The sequence below is a fragment of the Mobula hypostoma genome, unplaced genomic scaffold, assembly GCF_963921235.1.
Source record: "Mobula hypostoma unplaced genomic scaffold, sMobHyp1.1 scaffold_61, whole genome shotgun sequence".
NCBI classification, from domain to species: domain Eukaryota; kingdom Metazoa; phylum Chordata; class Chondrichthyes; order Myliobatiformes; family Myliobatidae; genus Mobula; species Mobula hypostoma.
In genome coordinates this window covers 515,307-534,143 of record NW_026948178.1, presented here as the reverse complement: position 1 = coordinate 534,143, position 18,837 = coordinate 515,307, and the positions used below count along the sequence as shown (strand labels likewise).

Genomic DNA, 18,837 nt, shown 5'->3' with positions numbered 1-18,837 from the left:
CCCCCTCTGTATTTCCCAGTGCTGTCCAACCCACCTCCCAACGCTGTCCAAATGTACTTGTACCTCTGTGACAGCGGTGTGCGGCGGAAGGCGGAGGTGTGATTCCTGGCAACTGTTGAATGTATAAACAGGCATCAAGGTGTCTGTTGCGGTCGTGAATGATCACACAGCAAGTGTCAGAGGGAAATAGGGCTGGGTGTTAGATAGAAATCCGGTTGTTCGACAAGACTATACTCACATCATATCGCACAGTATTTAGTGAGAGAATACTTATACCTTGCTAATAGGAATGCCCGCTATGGGAAGGATGAAATCATTGGAATTATTGTCATGTGACCATTTCAGCTGCTACTCCAGGCTCTTTGTTTATTGCTATTTAGAAATTTTATTGTTATTAAGAAATACATGCATGCATTAAGAAATAATACAATGTTCTCCAGTGTGATACCACAGAAAAAACAGGACAAATCAAAGACTAACACTGACAGAACCACATCATAATAACATATAGTTAGTACAGTGCTAAGCAATACCATGATTTGATAAAGAGCAGACCATGGTCACGGTAAAAAATAACGTCTCAAAGTCTCGATCGACTCCCGATATTCCCCGATAGCAGACGGCAAAAGGTAGAAACTCCCTGCCGTGAAACTTCAGGCACCGGCAACTGCCATAAAGTAAATCGAGGCTAGTCTGAAGGCTAAGAGTCACACACTGCTATGTTCCAGATCTAAGCGAAACAAGTCGTCAGAAACGGAACCGCTTATGATGTGGGCAATGAGATTATGGAGATTATATCACAAAGCAAAGCTGAGAGGGCAAATGTTAGTGGAAACGTGAGGGTGCCTATCATGGGATGCAGGAGGCTGGGTTGAGGTGACAGAACTAAGCCTCTACGATAAAAAAATGACTCACAACCTTCATTGATGTCTCGGAGTGAAGATGTCACACTGTGAGACATATGACAGAAACATAGATAACGGTTGTATGTAAAAAGTGAGAGTCGTTTTGACCAGTGGTTTCTTCCACAATGGTTGTCCTTCTGATGTGTGAACACCCGGCCAACCGTCCACTTCCGTTCACAGGTGACGTTATCTGAAGAAATAAATAAACAATTCATGTTGACTATCTCAGCAACCGGAAGGAAATAATGTTGGTGAGACCAAATACGGGCGAGATTTCCTTATTCTCCGTCAAACATTGTGTTAATGAGAATTTTCAGACAATCTATCTACTTTGGAAGGCCACAGACCCACGGCAATTATTCCTCTGAATGACAATGACTTGCTGCGCGTCGCCACCTGACACCAGCTCGACAGTGTGACATGTCTCTCATCTGTTAATCACCGGGTAACTTGAAATAGGGAGAGCCATGGCTCTGCTCAATTCATCGGCTTGACAATAATGGACACGTTCCCTTTGCAAGTCACATTCTGCATCGACAGCCCCATGTTCTGCTCGCTTACCTCTTCAGATCACTGTAAACAGATCGATCGCCCAGAATCAGTCCCTGTTAAACGGAAGTAAATCATTGTGATTCGCAAAAGTTAATCACAAACTCAGTCTCTGATAGAGGAGAATAGAAAGAACACCGAAATGGACTGGACGAAAATAATTCGCTCACCGTGTAAGTGGTGTTTCCATCTCGTTCATTATATCTTGCGCCCTGAAAAGAAAAATTGAAGATTTCTATGTTGACGTCCAAGCAACTGCTCAACGATTGTATTCCGTCTCTCCACATATAAACCCCGAGGGTATCAATTTTCACATTCATCGCTGCTTGGAGCAATATGGCACCATTCGCCATTCTACGCACTGCGTGTTTCTGATTCAGTGTGAGAGAAATATATATTTTCTCTGACATCAGGAACGCTCCAGAACAACGTTAAATGATTAGTTTACATTCAGCAATAAGGACAGCAGGATGCATGTTACTAGACTAGACGAGGAACTCGGCTTCAGAACCAATCCTCTGGATAGATTAGTCTGGATCAGAACCGGGGGATATGGATTTATGGCCCCAGGATATATATCGCATTTGCTGTTTCTCGTAAATGCACACATAGATCATCGCTGATCACAGTCCGGCAGGTGCACACCTGAACATGCATTCCCTCTGTGCCTTAGTCGCATTGACCGGATATTTAAAAAAGGATCCTTCATGAAATATATTCCAGAGTAAGATAGGCTTTTGCATCGTACTGTGGAAACCGAAAATAATTCCAATGAAGAAATCCTGCAGGAGCTGGAAATCCGGAACAACGCACACAACATACCGGAGGAACCCAGCATTTCAGGTTGCATCAATAAAAATTAAGAAACAGTGGACATTTCGGGCCGAGACCCTTCTGTTGGACTGGATAGGAAGCAGAAAGGTGCCAGAATTTAAAAGAAATGGGGGAGAGGAAGGTTGTCTATGTGGAAGGTGATAGGTGGGCCTGGAGAGTGGGGACGGTAGAGCGCTGAAGGAAAATGAATCCGATTACAGAGGAGACTGGACCATGGTAGAAATCGAAGATGGAGAGTCTCCGGGGAAGTTCATGGACATGTGAAGATAAGAGATAAGAGTCGAGGGCGAAGAATAGAAGAAGAGGGAAGTGAACAAAAATACAGGTAGGAAAAGGTCGATGTTTGTTGCTATCTGGTTTGGGTCTACTTTGAGGGGTTGTTCCTCAGTTAACTGGAAATGTGAACCGGTGGTCTATATAAATGGCCAATCAGTGCCCAAGTGCCCGATGGACGCTACCGATCACATTACCGATGCTCTTATCTCTCCTTCGCAAAACAATGGCTGAGACCATGAACATAATACAAACATCCAACCTGCTCATTCCTTGGGAAATTTTCGTAGTTTTGCGATGCGTCCGCAGTGTTTGTATCCACGGTGCCTGTGGGAGCAAAACAGATATGTCACAACCGTGAAGAGCAGTCGGGACCGTTGTTAGTACTGCAGACGTCAATCCGGGCCCCAAACAAAATGCAAGCGTGTGGCACGTCCCATCCAGTTGTCAGAAACACGTAATCTCTTGTACAGAGGACCAGTAACTGAGGGCCTATATTGATCAATATGAAGGGAAATTAAGTCCACTAAACTACAATTCCATCTTTCCCTGATATTGTAATGTTCAGTGCAAAATTTACACTTTTTTAACTGGGATACCAAACGATAGGCAAGATAAAACGACCTCCAGCTTGCGTGAGCTATGAGCTTCCATATTTAAATGCAATGTTTAGATTTCCGTGGGCTCAGTAATAGAACAGTTCAAACGGGGTTCACTCACCCTTTCTTCCGGAAGTGGTGCTCGTGTCGTGTTTGGATTGCGCTGGATCTTTGATCCTGAGTAAACAGAAACAAAGGTCAAAACATGAATTCGGCGGGAAGTCACTTTCCTGCACTGATACACCGAATGAGAACGCCTCCTATCATTGTATTGGATACTCTCTTGTTATTCTTTGATACTGTTCCGGTTATTGCATGCGTGATTCCAACTCTGTTCGATCTTAACCACAGTGACCATCATAGGCAAACTAGAGAAAATTGCTTTGGCCTTTTTGACATGTAATGCTGTTCACAGAAATATTACTGAACGCAAGCCTCTTCAGACAGATGTTCAAATTTCAGAGATTAAGGGAGCTAGGGTCAGAGATTAAGGGAGCTACGGCTTTACTCTTTCGAGAGAAGGAGGATGAAAGGAGACATGATAGAGGTGTACAAGATAATAAGAGGAATAGATAGAGTGGATAGCCAGCACCTCTTCCCCAGGGCACCACTGCACAATACAAGAGGACATGGCTTTAAGGTAAGGGGTGGGAAGTTCAAGGCGGATATTAGAGGAAGATTTTTTACTCAGAGAGTGGTTCGTGCGTGGAATGCACTGCCTGAGTCAGTGGTGGAGGCAGATACACTAGTGAAATTTAAGAAACTACTAGACAGGTATATGGAGGAATCTAAGGTGGGGGCTTATATGGGAGGCAGGGTTTGAGGGTCGGCACAACATTGTGGGCCGAAGGGCCTGTACTGTGCTGTACTATTCTATGTTCTATGAACAACATTGCCGTGAAGGCGGAATGCCTATTTTATCCACAGATGATACTGATTCGAGCAACATTAGCTTTTTGCCGAAATTCTCAAACAGAATTCTGGTTTTGATAGGTGAAATATGATGACAGAATATAATATTAATGGTAAGACTCTTGGCAGTGTGGTGGATCAGAGGGATCTTGGCGTCCGAGTCCATAGGACATTCAAAACAGCTGCGCAGGTTGACAGTGTGGTTAAGAAGGCATGCGGTGTATTGGCCTTCATTCATCGTGGAATTGAATTTAGGAGTCGAGAGGTAAAGTTGCAGCTGTATAGGACCCTGGTCAGACCCCACCTGCAGTACTGTGCGCATTTCTGAGGAAGGATGTGGAAGCAACAGAAAAGGTGCAGAAGAAGTTTACAAGGATGTTGGCTGGATTGGTGAGCATGTCTTATAAAAACGGGTTGAGTGAACTTGGCCTTTTCTCCGTTTAGCGACGGAGGGTGAGAGTTGACCTGATTGTGGTGTATAAGATGATGAGAAGAATTGATCGTGGGGGTAGTCAGAGGCTTTCTTCCTGGGCTGAAATGGTTGAAATAAGAGGTCACAGGTTTAAGGTGTTGGGGAGTAGATATTACAGGTACAGGTACAGAGGAGATATTACAGGTAAGTTTTTAACACAGAATGTGTTGAGTGTGTGGAAGGGGTTGCCGGCTACGGTGGTGGAGGCGGGTACGATCAGGTCGAATAAGAGATTTTTAGATAGGTACATGAAGCTTAGAAATATAGAGGGATATGGGGATGTCTAGTAATTTCTAAGGTAGGGACATGTTCGGCACAACTTTGTGGGCCGAAAGGCCTGTTTTGTGCTGGAGGTTTCTATGTTTCTATGTAATAATTAGAGGTAGAAACGAGATTTGGAGAGAAATGAGTTTACCCGCCCGCTTTCCTTGCGATGAACCATCCACTGACTCCTCCGATCAGGCCCATGCCAAGTAAACCAAGTACAATGCCCACGATCCCGCCGGCGGTGAGGGTGATACGGTCATCTCCTTTTGGTGCTAACACAGAAAACATGCATATATTGTACATAGCGAACATATATATTGTACATCATCTTATTTTAGAAATGATAATTGATCCACACTCCTGAAAGTTCTGGTCGCTGATCTTGATATTGAATAAATTTAAATCAATTATTATTTCATTCTGATAAGCTATTTAGAAGGAAGTGTGAAGGTACGGCGTGAGGAGGGCGTGAGAGGGAAATGGTTATGGTCTTTGATCAGCGGGTTTACATGGACGAATGGGAGACACGTTCACTCAGCTTCTGCGGTAACGTGGACAGTGAGATTACTGTTCCTGTTGGTTACGCCGTTAGTAACCCGACATGTATAACTCCCAACGCCAACCGAGCTCACCGACACAAGGGTGTATACCTGCCCTGTCTGCAGGTGAATGCTCCCGTTGTACCATTCATATATACCGCAAGGGACGGACAGAGAAAAGCAAATTAATGACAGGTGTGACCCAATATTGGACACAACAGGACTCTTCGGTAGAGTTTCCATCTGCTCAGGTCCATCTATACATATATAAAAAAAAATAGCGAGAGTAATATCCTGGTGGATCCGGGATATTCTAACCTTCTCTGGTCCTTCTCTACAATGAGAACATGTGTTGATGAATATAATATCCGATACAAATGAACGCGGTTGATTAACCGAGTACTTACAGTAAACTTGCACGTAGGTCTCTCCAGCTCCACTGCTGAAAGAGTTGCTGGCGATGCACTTGTACGTCCCTGCGTCGTTTCTGTTAACACTGACTATAGTCAGTTTCGCCTTGTCGGGAGATGTAAATATTCTTCCGTTTTCCTGGATGGGTTGGTTATCCTTGAACCATGTCCGTGTCTGAACAGTGCCCGACGCGTCACAACTCAGTACGATGGTATCGAGGTTTTCCAGGGGAGTGGAATCATTGCTCACCACAGTAACTCCAGTCACTGGCTCTGTAAATGCTATTAAAATGCAAATAGTTTTAAGCTTGGTTTTAACTACAGCATGTACATAACATTTGGATGCCGCCAATTCAACATCGTCGCCATTCCTAGCTCTCATCCCTATGTGTTTCGATATCGGGTAAGATTCTAGCTTGAACTAAACGCCGGCACTGACTTCAAAGTTTTACTGCTGTTACCTAAGGGGACGGTGAGCAACATATTCCCCTTTCAGAGGATACCCACTGCTTGGTTTTACTTCCCTGCAGTAAATATCAAAGCAGAATAAACGGAATTGCACTTGGTTATAGCGTAATTGTACCGTGGAATATGTGAACATAAGCCACTCGGCAGAGGGGGTGTTCCCGGCTCGGTGTCGGAGCCTCGAAGTTTCCTTTGAAAATATAATCAGTGGTTGACACATGGGCTAATACAGCGACACTGGCAGTAAACGTTCAGTCGATGTGCTGCTCACCGTAATCCTAACGGCAGAGCTAACTGTCTTGCTTTTCATTAACCACGAATAAGGAGCATGTCCCCCTCTTGCCGAGCAAGCGACACTGACCGTGTCATTGTGTTCTGCAGAGCCAGCGGCATTTGATGTGGTGTTGGGCCAGGATACGGCTTCTGTCAAAATACTAATATCATGTATCACGTGTATCGTACTGTGCTGAAATGATGGCTCCAAGAATATACATTCCGCTTAAAGTAAAATACTACCGATGCACAGATGAGAGATAAAACTACAGAATGCTGTCAATATACTTTCATAGACATGTGGGCGGCACCGGGGAGGGGACATCGTTAAACTTTCAGGTGGATGATTTAGAACTGATCGTTTCCAGCTGACTTGAAAAACAGTCCGTTTAAAAAAAAAATACAGTATAATACAGCAAAAAATGTTATTTGGTAGACTTAAACGCTGAACTGACATTCGGCAAAGACAAGTGCGGACAACATGCAAACAGAAACGGCGATACACAGCCACGCACAACAGTGAGAACTGAACAGTCCGAAAATAGGTCTGGCAGAGTTCACTGGAGTCCAGGTTCTGCGATACCGTAATGGTTATATTGTATTCTTTCACCACAGGAATAAAATGAAATTTACAGTCCGAGATCGCATGACTGTGTATAACTCTGTCTCACTTACCACTAACACGCAGAGTGATGGTCGCTGAGGATTGGGAGCCACTGACTGGAACCATATTCACACGGTATTCCCCGCTGTCCCGCACGTTCACCGATTTCAGCAGAAGCGACCCATTGGAGGTGAATAACTCTGCCCGCGATGTGTACTCATTGTCAACAGACACGGTCTGATCGACCCACCGGACGACTAAAGTCCCATTAACAGACCAGTCTCCACTTCTGACCTTGGACGACGGCCGCACTGAAAAAAGCGCATCACTCCCAACGGGGACATTTATCTGGCTGTGCTCAACGGTAATAGTAAACTGCTGGGACTCACCTAAGAACGAGAAAATCATATGAGGAAAAAGCGACCGACGCGGATAGTCGTGAGAAACTGCACTTAACTCAGTCTGTACAGATACCAGGGATCGGTTCTTAGCTCAGTACGGTCGATAATTATAAAGTCACCTTCATTCACCTAACTACCCGTCGTTCTGTTGATGATACGATCACTACTGGTTAGAGAGAGTTTATCCTCACCGGCTGTTATGCAGAGACACAGAACGAGCGCTGCGAAGGGCAGTCCCGACATCCCGACAGAGAGCAGCGCCGATCTCTGTTACACTCGGAGACTGAGCCGCACTTCCGGGTTTGCGCGTCAGATAACTGGATGCTGACGTCATCAGTGACAGCGCTGATTGGATCTCATCTTCTTCCCGACAACCACCCGCTGCTCTGTTGATGACCCGAACACTAACGGTTGGAGGGAGTGATCCTCACCCGCCGTAATGGCGAGACACAGAATGAGAGCCGGCATCACGGGAGAGCAGCGCCGATCTCTGTTACACTCGCAGACCGAGCCACATTTCCCGGGGAACCACGGCAAATCTCGGGAGCCCGTTATCTGAAAAGCCGGAGCTGATTCTATCGCACAGCGTGAAGGCAGAGACTGAACGATATAAAACGCGGAAGAAATTGAGGGATACTCGGCCCTTAATATTCTTCTGTCGTCCGCTATCAGCTCACGTGGCAATTTTCTCAAAGCTATTTTCCTGCGAGATTGATAGACTGGTCGGGTGCCGTCGCCCAATAAACTCGCACACAAAGACAGCAACACCAAGGAATTGATAGTTAACTCCACGAAGGAGAGGTGGGGAGAACTCACACCAGTCCTCATTAAAGGGACGGTGGAGGTTAAGTGTGAGCAGTTTTAAGCACCGTCTCTGTTTGGCCTCACATATTCATAGATTAATAACGAAAGGCACGTCAGCGGCTTGTTCTATTCAGTGATTGAAGAGATTTGGTATTGGTATGTCACCAAAGACTGGGAAATGTACGCACATGGAAGGTGGAGAACATTCTGACAGTTTGATCACGGTATGATATGCAGGTTCCAATGCACAGGATCGGCAAAGATCGCAGAGCGTTGTGTACACCATCATATCCGTAACGGTACAAACCTCGACATAATCCAGGACATCTTCAAAAGGTGGTTCCACAGGAATACCAGGTCCATAATTAAGGGCCATCACCTTCCGGTATATGATCTTGTCTCATTACTACCTCGATGGATATGCACCCTTCCCATTAGTACGATCCGGAATATGCTCTCTTCCCATTGATACTCTCCAGGATATGCTCTTGTCTCATTACGACCATCCGGGATTTCCTCTTTGCTGATTACTACCGTACGGGATTTGCTCTCTTCTGATCAGTACCATCCGGGATATGCTCTCTTCCCGTTACTACCATCCGGGATATGCACTCGTCTCATATCGACCATCCGGGAAATGTAAATGACCCTGAAGTCCCACGCTCAGCGATTCACCTACAGCTGCTGCAATCAGATTTCTGAATGATCGATTGACTCATGCAATTACTCTCTTATTTGTTTGCTCATTTGCTTTTTCTGCTCATTTCTTTATTTATTCGGTCATTCGGTTGTTTACTTATTTCAATACTTTGTACATTTTATGCATGCATTACCTATTTATGCACTGATGGCGCGCTACGCCGCCTGGTGTTTATGACAGGAATGATGGTATTTGTCACCCAGATGTAGAAAGATTCTCCATTGTTGGACCGGCCATGCTGGAGTGGGGAATTGTTAGAGTGGTCCGGCTTTTGTGAAAGAGGCTTAGGCGAGAACACGCTTCTACAAACGCAGCCGCATGCTCGAAGTAAGGAAGGAAACTCTAGACATTTGATTTTCATCCTCTGTTGTTACATAGCTCGTGCGCTGATGAAAGATCTGGAGTCAGTGTTAAGTTTCTTGTGTGAGATTTAAGGAAATTGAGATACCACCACTACCCTTCATAAATACATCAGCACAATGTGCATCGGCTGCAGCTACTGAGGGACCATATTAAGGAACGGGAGTTGTTGTTACATGAACTTGGACTCACACGGGAGAATCAGGAGGGGAGAGATGGACATTACAGCGAGGTCGTCACTCTGAGATGGACTTTCGAGGCAGTATCATGGGTGACTGACAGGAGAGGGGAAGGGAATAGGCAGCCCGAGCAGCGTCCCCTGTGGCCTTAACCCTCAATAACAGGTATACCGCTTTAGATGCTGTTTGTGCGTCGCTGGGGCGTGGAAATTACCAGGAGGAAGATACTGAGAGTGGCTTTGTGGGCCAGAAGGGAATGGTGAAAGGGAAGTGTAATAACTATTGGGGATCTACTAGAACCTATTTCCTGTTGGCGTGGAAGAAAAATCCGGATCCGCTCCGAGCCATACGTCCGGGTACCATAATTTACTTGTGCAATTTGTCGGTGGTGTTCATGAGGCGCTCGTATGATCGTTGGTGCATGTAGACAACTCGTGTTTTTTTGTGCTTAATTGGCTGAAGACGGCAGTGATAACAGCTCAGAAGACGTACATCTTCTAGATTTGTGAGCTGCTCGATATTGTCTGCCCAGATCGCCAGGGGTATTTCAGTTATTATACGCGCTCGGTGCCATGTTTTCGAATCGGTCAGGGCGATGTTAAGGAAACAGAAAAGATGCTGGAGACAGAAGGAGACGAAGGTGCGAACCGGACTGCAAGGTGGAGCGGCTCGGGGACGCGAGTGACCATTGCTCACATTCTGACCTGGAGTCCGCGTGTTCCACACTGCCCCCTTGTGGTGACACCGTCCCGTCTGTTTTCCGTGTTGTTGCTCTTTCAACTTTGCCAATGAAAGTCCTGCTATTTCTGTCATGCTACCGGAGTCATTATTCACAGTGTGCAATTGTGTCTCTTCCTCTGTCAGGATCACCCACTGAAGTTCTTGGAAGTGAAGCGGCCTAATACAGAAATACACTTCCTTGATGTAGGAAATTATATTTGAATTATAAATCAGAGACACCTCAGCATTATCGCGCCATTACATTTAAACTTCAACTCACTGATCTTTAATCTGGGTTTATTTACATCTGCGGGACAGAGAAAGTCCCTTGTTTTGTGCGATCGATATTGGAATTTAATTAAGCTGCCTGAGAGATGCAACCAGGTGTTTTGAGTATGAGTGGAAACTCTTCCCAATGGCGGTATTTGAAGGACCAGGGGACTGTCCGAAAGTTTGGACTTTTCAGTCAAAGCAAATGAATAGAGAAAGAGTTTTAAGCAGATTCGTCGCCGTCGTGCAAAACGTATTTCACAGCACAAACCTGCTGTTCCGTGATAAAGCCCGTGGGTTTTGGGACCGCCTGCTAACGTAGACCATTGAAACATAGCAAGAGAAAAATAATGTTAACGAAGACGAAGTCTTGCTCTAAGTAACATCTGGAATTCGATTGTACAAAAAGCGGGACAGCAGAAAACTGATTGGATCAGGAATAACCAAGAAGAAGTAAAAGTTCTGTTGTGCTTTCTCGCAATTATATTCGCACGATAGGACCAGAACTTTCCTCTGAGATAGTGACACACAGGAATTTAAAGTTACTGACCTTCTGCACCTCTGATCCTCCGATGAGCATTGGCCTATAGACCTCCGGCTTCTCTCTCCTGAAGTCAACAGTAAGTTTCCAGATTTTATTGATATTGACTGACAGGTTGCTATTTTTAAAGCACTCAATCAAATTTCCAACTTCTCTCCTGGATGCTAATTTATCTCCACGTTGGATACAGTCTACAACAGTGGTCTCAACAGCAAGCCTGTATATGATGTTAGAGCTGTCCGTATCCACACAGCCATACGTACACGGTAAGTAGAGCAGGGGGATGAGATGCCCATCCCTGAAGTGATCCTGTGCTGGTGGAGATAACAATAATCGCCTTGAGGTCGTCCATGATTTTACAGGATGAATATGCTGAAAAGTGAAGGAAACCTGACCCACTTTTATCCACTCTGATTCACAGGTGTCTCCAAACGAAATTATAACCCCTGCCTGTTCCCGGGTACTGGGGTAATAGGGTAGGCAAAGGATGCTGGGATAGTGAGTGACGTCCACATACGATGAATGAAGGAAGAAGCTGCTTCTTTCCAACTCGGTACCTGAAACTTGGCAAATGATTCAACATGGATATCTGGAGTATTCTCAATCCCTTATCTGCTCTTAGTTTATCAGAATGCCAAACCACAATTTTAATGCATCTTTCATCGAAAGCGAGCCCTTCTTTCGCCAGAGTCGCTTCTCCAATTCTTCTGCACTAACCACTCGCCTGTGTTCTGATTAAACCAATTTCCAATATCTATACTTTTAATTTGTTTTTTGATCGGACGACATCTGTTATTCATACTTTTCTATCAGTTGAAATTTAATCATTACACTGATGGCTTTCTTGATCATAAACTTAACCGTTTCTCAGGGGTCACTGCCACGATGGGGGGCATTGATTGCGCACTCAGATGTATTACACAGACACTGGGAACAGGATTTGACTCGAGCAGGGACGTGACAGGATACAGACAAAGAGCAGGGACAAGACCGCAGACTTGGGCTAGGACATGGACAAGACAGGGAACCAGGGCAAGGAACTACGCACAAGGATCCTAGGCTTGGGCTCGAAGCCAGAGACTGGACAAGGACCCAGAACCTGGGTCTTGCCTCGGGTGCGGGCCCCCAGAACCAGGCAAGGACATGACGTCACTACAGGACAGGTCGTGGCTGGGGTCTAGAGGTTTGGGGCGGCAGACTGGGGTCTTGGTCTTGAAGCCGGAGTCTTGGTCAGGCTTGAGTCTGGGGTCTAGTTCTTCAGATTTGACGCTGTGGTCTTGGTCTTGAGGCTTGAGACTTGAGTCTTGGTTTTCAGGCTTGAGGCTGGGGTCTTGACCAGGTTTGAGGCTTGTGTCTTGGTTTTCAGGCTTCAGGCTGGGGTCTTGGTCTACAGGCTTGAGGCTGGGGCTTTGGTCTGCAGACTTGAGGCTGGGATCTTGGACTTCAGGCTTGAGGTTGGGATATTGGTCTGCAGGCTTCAGGCTGGGGTTTGGTCTTCAGGCTTGAGGCTGGGGTCTTGTTCTTCAGGCTAGAGGCTGGGGTCCTGGGGCTTGAACTTGGAGACGGGGTAGGGTTTTGAGACTTGAGCTTGGAGATAGGCTGGGGTCTTGGGTCTTGAGGCCGCAGGCTGGGGTCGTGGGTCTTGAGACCTCACGCTGGGGTCTTGGGTCTTGGGGCCACTGGCTCTGGTCTTGGGTCTTAAGAGCGGAACATGTATTTGACAACAATGACGCTCTGTTTTTGACACTCCCTCTAGTGGAAGCAATTTAGCATCGCACATAGGGCAGTGGAGTGCATAATCAGAATCAGAATCGGGTGTATGATCACCTGCATGTGATGTGAAATGTGTTAACTTAGCAGCAGAGACTTTGTTCATCGAAAAACGTAACACCCGCCCCCCCCCGTGACGTAGCAGAATGAAGCCGCGCGCCCTCCTGTTCGGAAGCTGAAATTCATTTGCCATTAAGACCAATATGTCGGTCACTATATCTGCAGACTTGAGGCTGGGATCTTGGACTTCAGGCTTGAGGTTGGGATATTGGTCTGCAGGCTTCAGGCTGGGGTTTGGTCTTCAGGCTTGAGGCTGGGGTCTTGTTTGGTTCAGAGAGCGCCAACTGGTATGACAGGAATGCAGTAAAATGGATTAATTCCATTCCTCTTTCACGTCTATTTACAGAGCCCGTGTCTTGTGTCCGTGTAATCAGCAAGAATTTAAGTCACGTGGAAAGCAACAGTAAGGTTGAATTTACTAGTGACAAACAAGGGAACATTTCAAAGAAGGACATGAACAAACTCAGCCAGGATAAGGACAGAATATCTCAGTCTTCAGAAAAAGTTAATCTGAACATAGCCCGTCTTCACAGAACTGAAACAAGAAGGAATAAATGTCCCGTTAGCGATGATTATACCAGCACCATCGCAGGGATCTACCTGCAGGTAAACTGTAAGTTTGCATGTAGCTGATTACATCAAATTAAATTCGGTATAACTGACAACAGAAACAACATACTATCTCGATTTCTGTTGAAGATGGGCGAGACAACATCATGATTCAGCCTTAGGGTCCAATTGCGGCAGATATCGTTACAAGTCTGAAATTAGTTTGTTCCGCCCAGTCAATTCCCAGTGCTGACTATAGATGGCGCAATGGGACACATCATGTGCAGACGGGACAGGGCGACACCACCGATTTAGAAAACAACGTTGATTATGGAAAGTATACTTGTCGGGTTGACAACAAATTAACCGGGAAACACAACAGCATTTCTGTAAAGATCACTGTACAGGGCAAGTAAAAGTTTCTGTCGATATTACACTTCAATCGGCCGGTTCAACTTCAGCGCAATTTTATTTTGCAAATTTCACGCTGTTCTATTCTGTCTACTTTAGTCATCAAGGAAAAAAAAATGTTTGTCAGGGACAGGCAAGATGGAGCAGAGTTATAGATATACTCGAGGTCCGGAAGGGTTTACAAGGGGTTATTGATAATTTCGTGGCCTAATGTAGAAGGAGTGAATTTTAGAAAACCTAGCACATTTATTTTTCAACATAGTTCCCTCCGACAGTTACACACATAGTCCAGCCATCGTGGAACACACGGTTCTTAGACCTGCAGGAGGTGCCCACAGCATGGGTAATTGATAAGTTCGTGGCCTGTGGTAGAAGGAGATAAGTTATACAGCTCTCGTTACATGTACAGGCAGGTCAACTCTTTGAGTGATTGTGCAGGAAGTTTGAAGCTAATATCTCCTTCTACCTTCGGTCACGAACTTCTCTATCACCCCTCGGATTTATGTCAAATGGCAGGATTTATTTATAAGTCAAATTTTCGGAGATGCTTATTTGACGCTCCAGCGAATAATGACCCAGTATTGCCAGAGCATTTTTACCTCTTCATTTAAAATAATGGAGGACGGTGGAAATACGGCTGTATTCACTTTTGAGGCAAGGGCAGGATTCAGGGAAGAACGTGGTTAGAGGATAACAGACCGATCCATGATAATGAGAGAATATCTCTGTCTTCAGATAAAGCTAATCAAATCAAGATATCCGGGGAGATATAGTGTGAAGTTCTACTTTACTTTTTTTTTCCCCCACTCCTTTGCTGCTTGTGGATGGGACAGAATTGCAAGATTGAATCGGTTGTGTTTGGGAAATTATGTTCATATTTTAGGAATCATCTATTCAGGATGGAAATTGAGGGGGGATCACTGGGAGGGAATTAAAGAGGAGACGAATACTGCTCGAAAGGTCGGGGTGGTGAGTTGGGGCGGGATCGGCAGTGATGGGGAACCGGGACAGAAGTGTCTGGGGTAGATCCTTGTGAATGGCTGGGGAGTTTCGAGGAGCAAAGTGGTTCCTTGTGTTGTTATCTCCGTGTGTACATCCGGCATCAGATTTTGTGGACACTGAGGGTATAAAACAAGGCTTGGGACAGGGTCTCTGATCTGACAAAAGAGGATTAAGCGCGCCAAAGCTTGACATTCCCGGGATGCTTTTCCATTGTATTTTTTTTTCCTTATAATTAAGGGTTCGTTGAATTGAACTCAGGAAGAGTTTGTTACACAATACCAGTTTGCTCAGAAACAATGTTATTTACAACAAAGGATGGAGCCCTATTGCGTCTGCAGAAATCAGATGCACAGCAATCGTATTAACCCTTTCTAAGCGCCCAGAGAGATAGAGAGAGGGCGGAGAGCGAGATTGAACACGGGACTCTACAGCTGCGCCACTGCAGAACACATTGGCCTCTGATCTCCTGTCAGTGCTTTGTTTCCGAGTGTCATTTCTTCCTCGACTGGGCACAAATTACTGTAAGGACACGCCGGTTCAGGCAGCAGCTGCGGAGAGAGACGCGGTCTGCGTTTCGGGTCCGAGATCCCGGATGAAGGTACCGGGATCCAAACCATCAACTGGTTCTCCCAGCCAGACGTTGGGCAGTGCTCTACGTGTACTTTAACACAGCCAAACTGTGCAGTCCTTTTTCCCAGCCGCCTTCTGCAACATCTGCAATGTCTTTGATGCTCGTTTGGCTGCTGAGTCCTGTATTGGGGACCCTGTTGAACGGCGGAGGAGAAACTAGTTTTGACACTAGGCACCAGACACTGGAAAACTGCAGCACAAAACAGGCCCTTCGGCCCTCGATGTTGTGTCGACCCATATATTACTTTTAAAAAGTACTAAACCCGGGGTACCCCGTAACCCTCTATTTTTCTTTAATCCATGTTCCTGTCCAAAAGGCTCTTAAATACCCCCAATGTTTCAGCTTCCATCACCATCCCTGGCAAGTCGTTCCCGGCACCCACAGCCCACTGTATAAGATCTTTCCCCTAAACCTCCCTGCCTTAACTTTGTACATATGCCCTCTGCTGTTTGCTATTCGTCCCCTGGGAAACAGGTACTGAGTATCCACTCTATCTATCCCTCTCATAATCTTTTAGACATTTATCAAGTCCTCTCTCATCCTTCTACGCTCCAAAGAGACAAGTCCCAGCTCTGCTAACCTTGCCTCACAAGACTTGTTTTCCAATCCAGCAAATATCCTGGTAAATCTTCTCTGCACCCGCTCCATAGCTTCCACATCCTTCCTATAATGAGGTGACCACAACCGAACACAATACTCTAAGTGTGGTCTCACCAGAGATTTGCAGAGTTGCAACATGATCTCTCCACTCTTGAACTCAATCCCCCTATTAATGAAGCTAGCATCGCATAGGCCTTCTTAACTATCCTATCAAACTGCGCAGCGACTTTGAGGAATGTATGGATTTGAACCCCAAGGTCCCTCTGTTCATCCACACTTTTAAGTAGCCGACCATGAACCGTGTACTCAGCCTTCTGGTTTGTACTTCCAAAATGCATCACCTGACACTTATCCGGATGTGAACTGCATTTGCCACTTTTTTGCCCAACTCTGCCCCCTCTCTATATCCTCTTGTAACCTTCGACAATCTACAGCTCGTTCCACAACTCCTCCAGTCTTCATGTCATCCGCAAACTTACATCCAGGTCATTTATAAAAATCACAGAGAGGAAAGATAAAGTGCTCGTCAGCTAGGTTTGTACAAGGGTTTAGTTACAGCTGAAGTCACTATCTCTGGGGTGTGAGTTTGACCTGCTTTCCCTCCCCCAACATTTTTGTTCTGGTTTCTTGTCTTTTCTTTTCTAGTCTCGGTGAAGGGCTCTGGACTGCAACATTGTCCTTCCATATATGCTGCAAATCTTGTTGAGTCCCTCTAGCATTGTGTGTTCGTTACTGCTGCGGAGAGCTGGGCGTGTGAAAACAACTCTCAGGTAATTTAAACAGATCTGCTCGACAATTTACAACGATCGTGGAGGAATTTCAACTCGCATCACTCAATAGCTGCAACCCACCCAGGTCCCTGATAGTGTTTAACTCTTCAGAGGCAACAGCATGTTGGAGTTTGTCGCTCTGAAACTTTGGTCACAGTTCACCCATGTGTGGGGCCGATGCCGTACAGTTCCCGAGTACACCCCGAGGTGTGTGTGTGTGGAGAAGAGCGGGTTACAGGAAACTGCTGGGGGATGGGTGGTGAGGTCTGTGGTTTAGTTTTCATTACAGACCCATTGACAGATTCAACGCTTAAGGGTGGTTTGAGAAGGGTTGGATGTGGTGTGAATGCTACAATTAGTAAAACCTCAGGTCCTGATGGAAAAATAAGCTGTTATTTACTTGGATATTTAAATCACCCTGTATTTTGTCCGCCATGAACTATCCTGTGCAGTAGAGGGAGAGAAGCATCAGAAAGTGGGTTCTGTTCTGTATTATTTATTGTTTAATTGAACCGTTGAAGAACTATGAGGAAGTCATTCCCACAGTTTCCCTTTTCTCTCTTATCTATTGTTAACAGACAGTGTGGAGTTGGTCACCGCTGCAGAACAAACTGCTGCAGTTGCCGTTCTTCACCAGCGACACCTAGTGGTCGATGTGTGCAACGTTTACAGAATTGCACCATCTTTACTCACCAGGGTGATTTCGCTCGCCCCTCCTGAACTCTCACTCCCCACCCGGCATCTCCTACTCTCTGAAGCCGAAGGGAAAAAAATGAAAACGAAGAGCCCCACCACCCTCTGGTGCTTGCTCTCCGAAATCTGTCCACTGTGCTTTCACACTGATGGGTTCCGAAGCCGGGAACTCCCCACCTGACAGTACTTTGCGAGAAACTTTCCCAATCAAAGTCTGACAGTTTAATGAGGACGCCCACCACAAATTTATCCGTGAAGGGTCGGTCAAGGGAGGGGTGATTACTACCAGCCTCGCCAATAACGCCCAGACCCATCCCTTAAAAAATAAGGGATGATAATTACTGCACTTTGTTGAAAATATTCCGATGTAAATGGTTTTCCTGGCGACACTCTCTTGCTGAGATATATCCCAGAGGAGATCAAAGACTCTCTGTTTGTAATCAACTAGGTGTATAAATCAATTCGGTGTATAAGATGATGAGAGGCATTGATCGTGTGGATAGTCAGAGGCTTTTCCCCAGGGCTGAAATGTTTGAGAGAAGAGGACACAGGTTTAAGGTGCTGTGGAGCAGGTACAGAGGAGATGTCAGTGGTAAGTTTTCTTCATGCAGAGAGTGCGTGGAATGGGCTGCCAGCAACGGTGGTGGAGGCGGATACAAAAGGGTCTTTTAAGAGACTTTATGATAGGTAAATGGAGCTCAGAAAAATAGTGGGCTATGTGTAAGCCTAGTAATTTCTCAGGTAGGGGCATGTTTGGGACAACACTGTGGGCCGAAGGGCCTGTATTGTGCTGTAGGTTTTCTATGTTTCTCTGTTTCTAACACACACTGATATTTCTAAAACCAGGCAACTTTCCACAGCACAAGACAATCAGCAGCTCACCCCTTCCTGCTGAATATCCCAACTCCTGACGGATCCTTCTAAACGCTGACGACCAGGACGGGGTGCTGGGATCCTGTCTAGGATCGGAATCATGTTTACTGTCACGGACTTATGCCATTAAATTGGCTGTTCTGTGGTTGAAATACAGAGTAACGCAGAACAGAAATCTGTGAGGCACGAAAAGAAGCAAAGAATAAATAAGCGAGACCAAACATTCATGGGTTCACAGAACATTTAAAATCTGTTAGTGTAGGACAGGAAGCTGTTCAGAGAGCACCGAGTTCATGTCTGCAGCGGCACATGTCCTCTCCATGAGGGTAACAATGAGAAGAACGCATGCGGTGGATTGTGCGCCTTCTTAAGAGTGGATACTGCCTTCTTGAGCCATTGCC

At 45.8% G+C, this 18,837-nt stretch overlaps 1 protein-coding gene across 2 annotated transcripts; it reads right to left on the bottom strand.

The window, feature by feature from the left end:
- Positions 1 to 375: 375 nt before the first annotated feature.
- Positions 376 to 7,767, bottom strand: LOC134341455 (carcinoembryonic antigen-related cell adhesion molecule 5-like). Of its 2 annotated transcripts, XM_063039311.1 has the most exons (9): positions 7,695 to 7,767; positions 7,174 to 7,491; positions 5,758 to 6,042; positions 4,960 to 5,083; positions 3,282 to 3,337; positions 2,824 to 2,888; positions 1,625 to 1,666; positions 1,467 to 1,510; positions 966 to 1,095 (listed from the first exon to the last, which is right to left on the bottom strand). In XM_063039311.1, exons 1-9 carry the CDS (start codon positions 7,744 to 7,746, stop codon positions 1,092 to 1,094), a joined length of 990 nt encoding a protein of 329 aa, XP_062895381.1. In that variant the 5' UTR covers positions 7,747 to 7,767; the 3' UTR covers positions 966 to 1,091. The 2 variants fall into 2 exon arrangements, with proteins under 2 accessions (XP_062895380.1, XP_062895381.1); XM_063039310.1 differs by lacking the exon at positions 1,467 to 1,510 and having other exon boundaries at positions 376 to 1,095.
- Between the last annotated feature and the right edge of the window lie 11,070 nt (positions 7,768 to 18,837).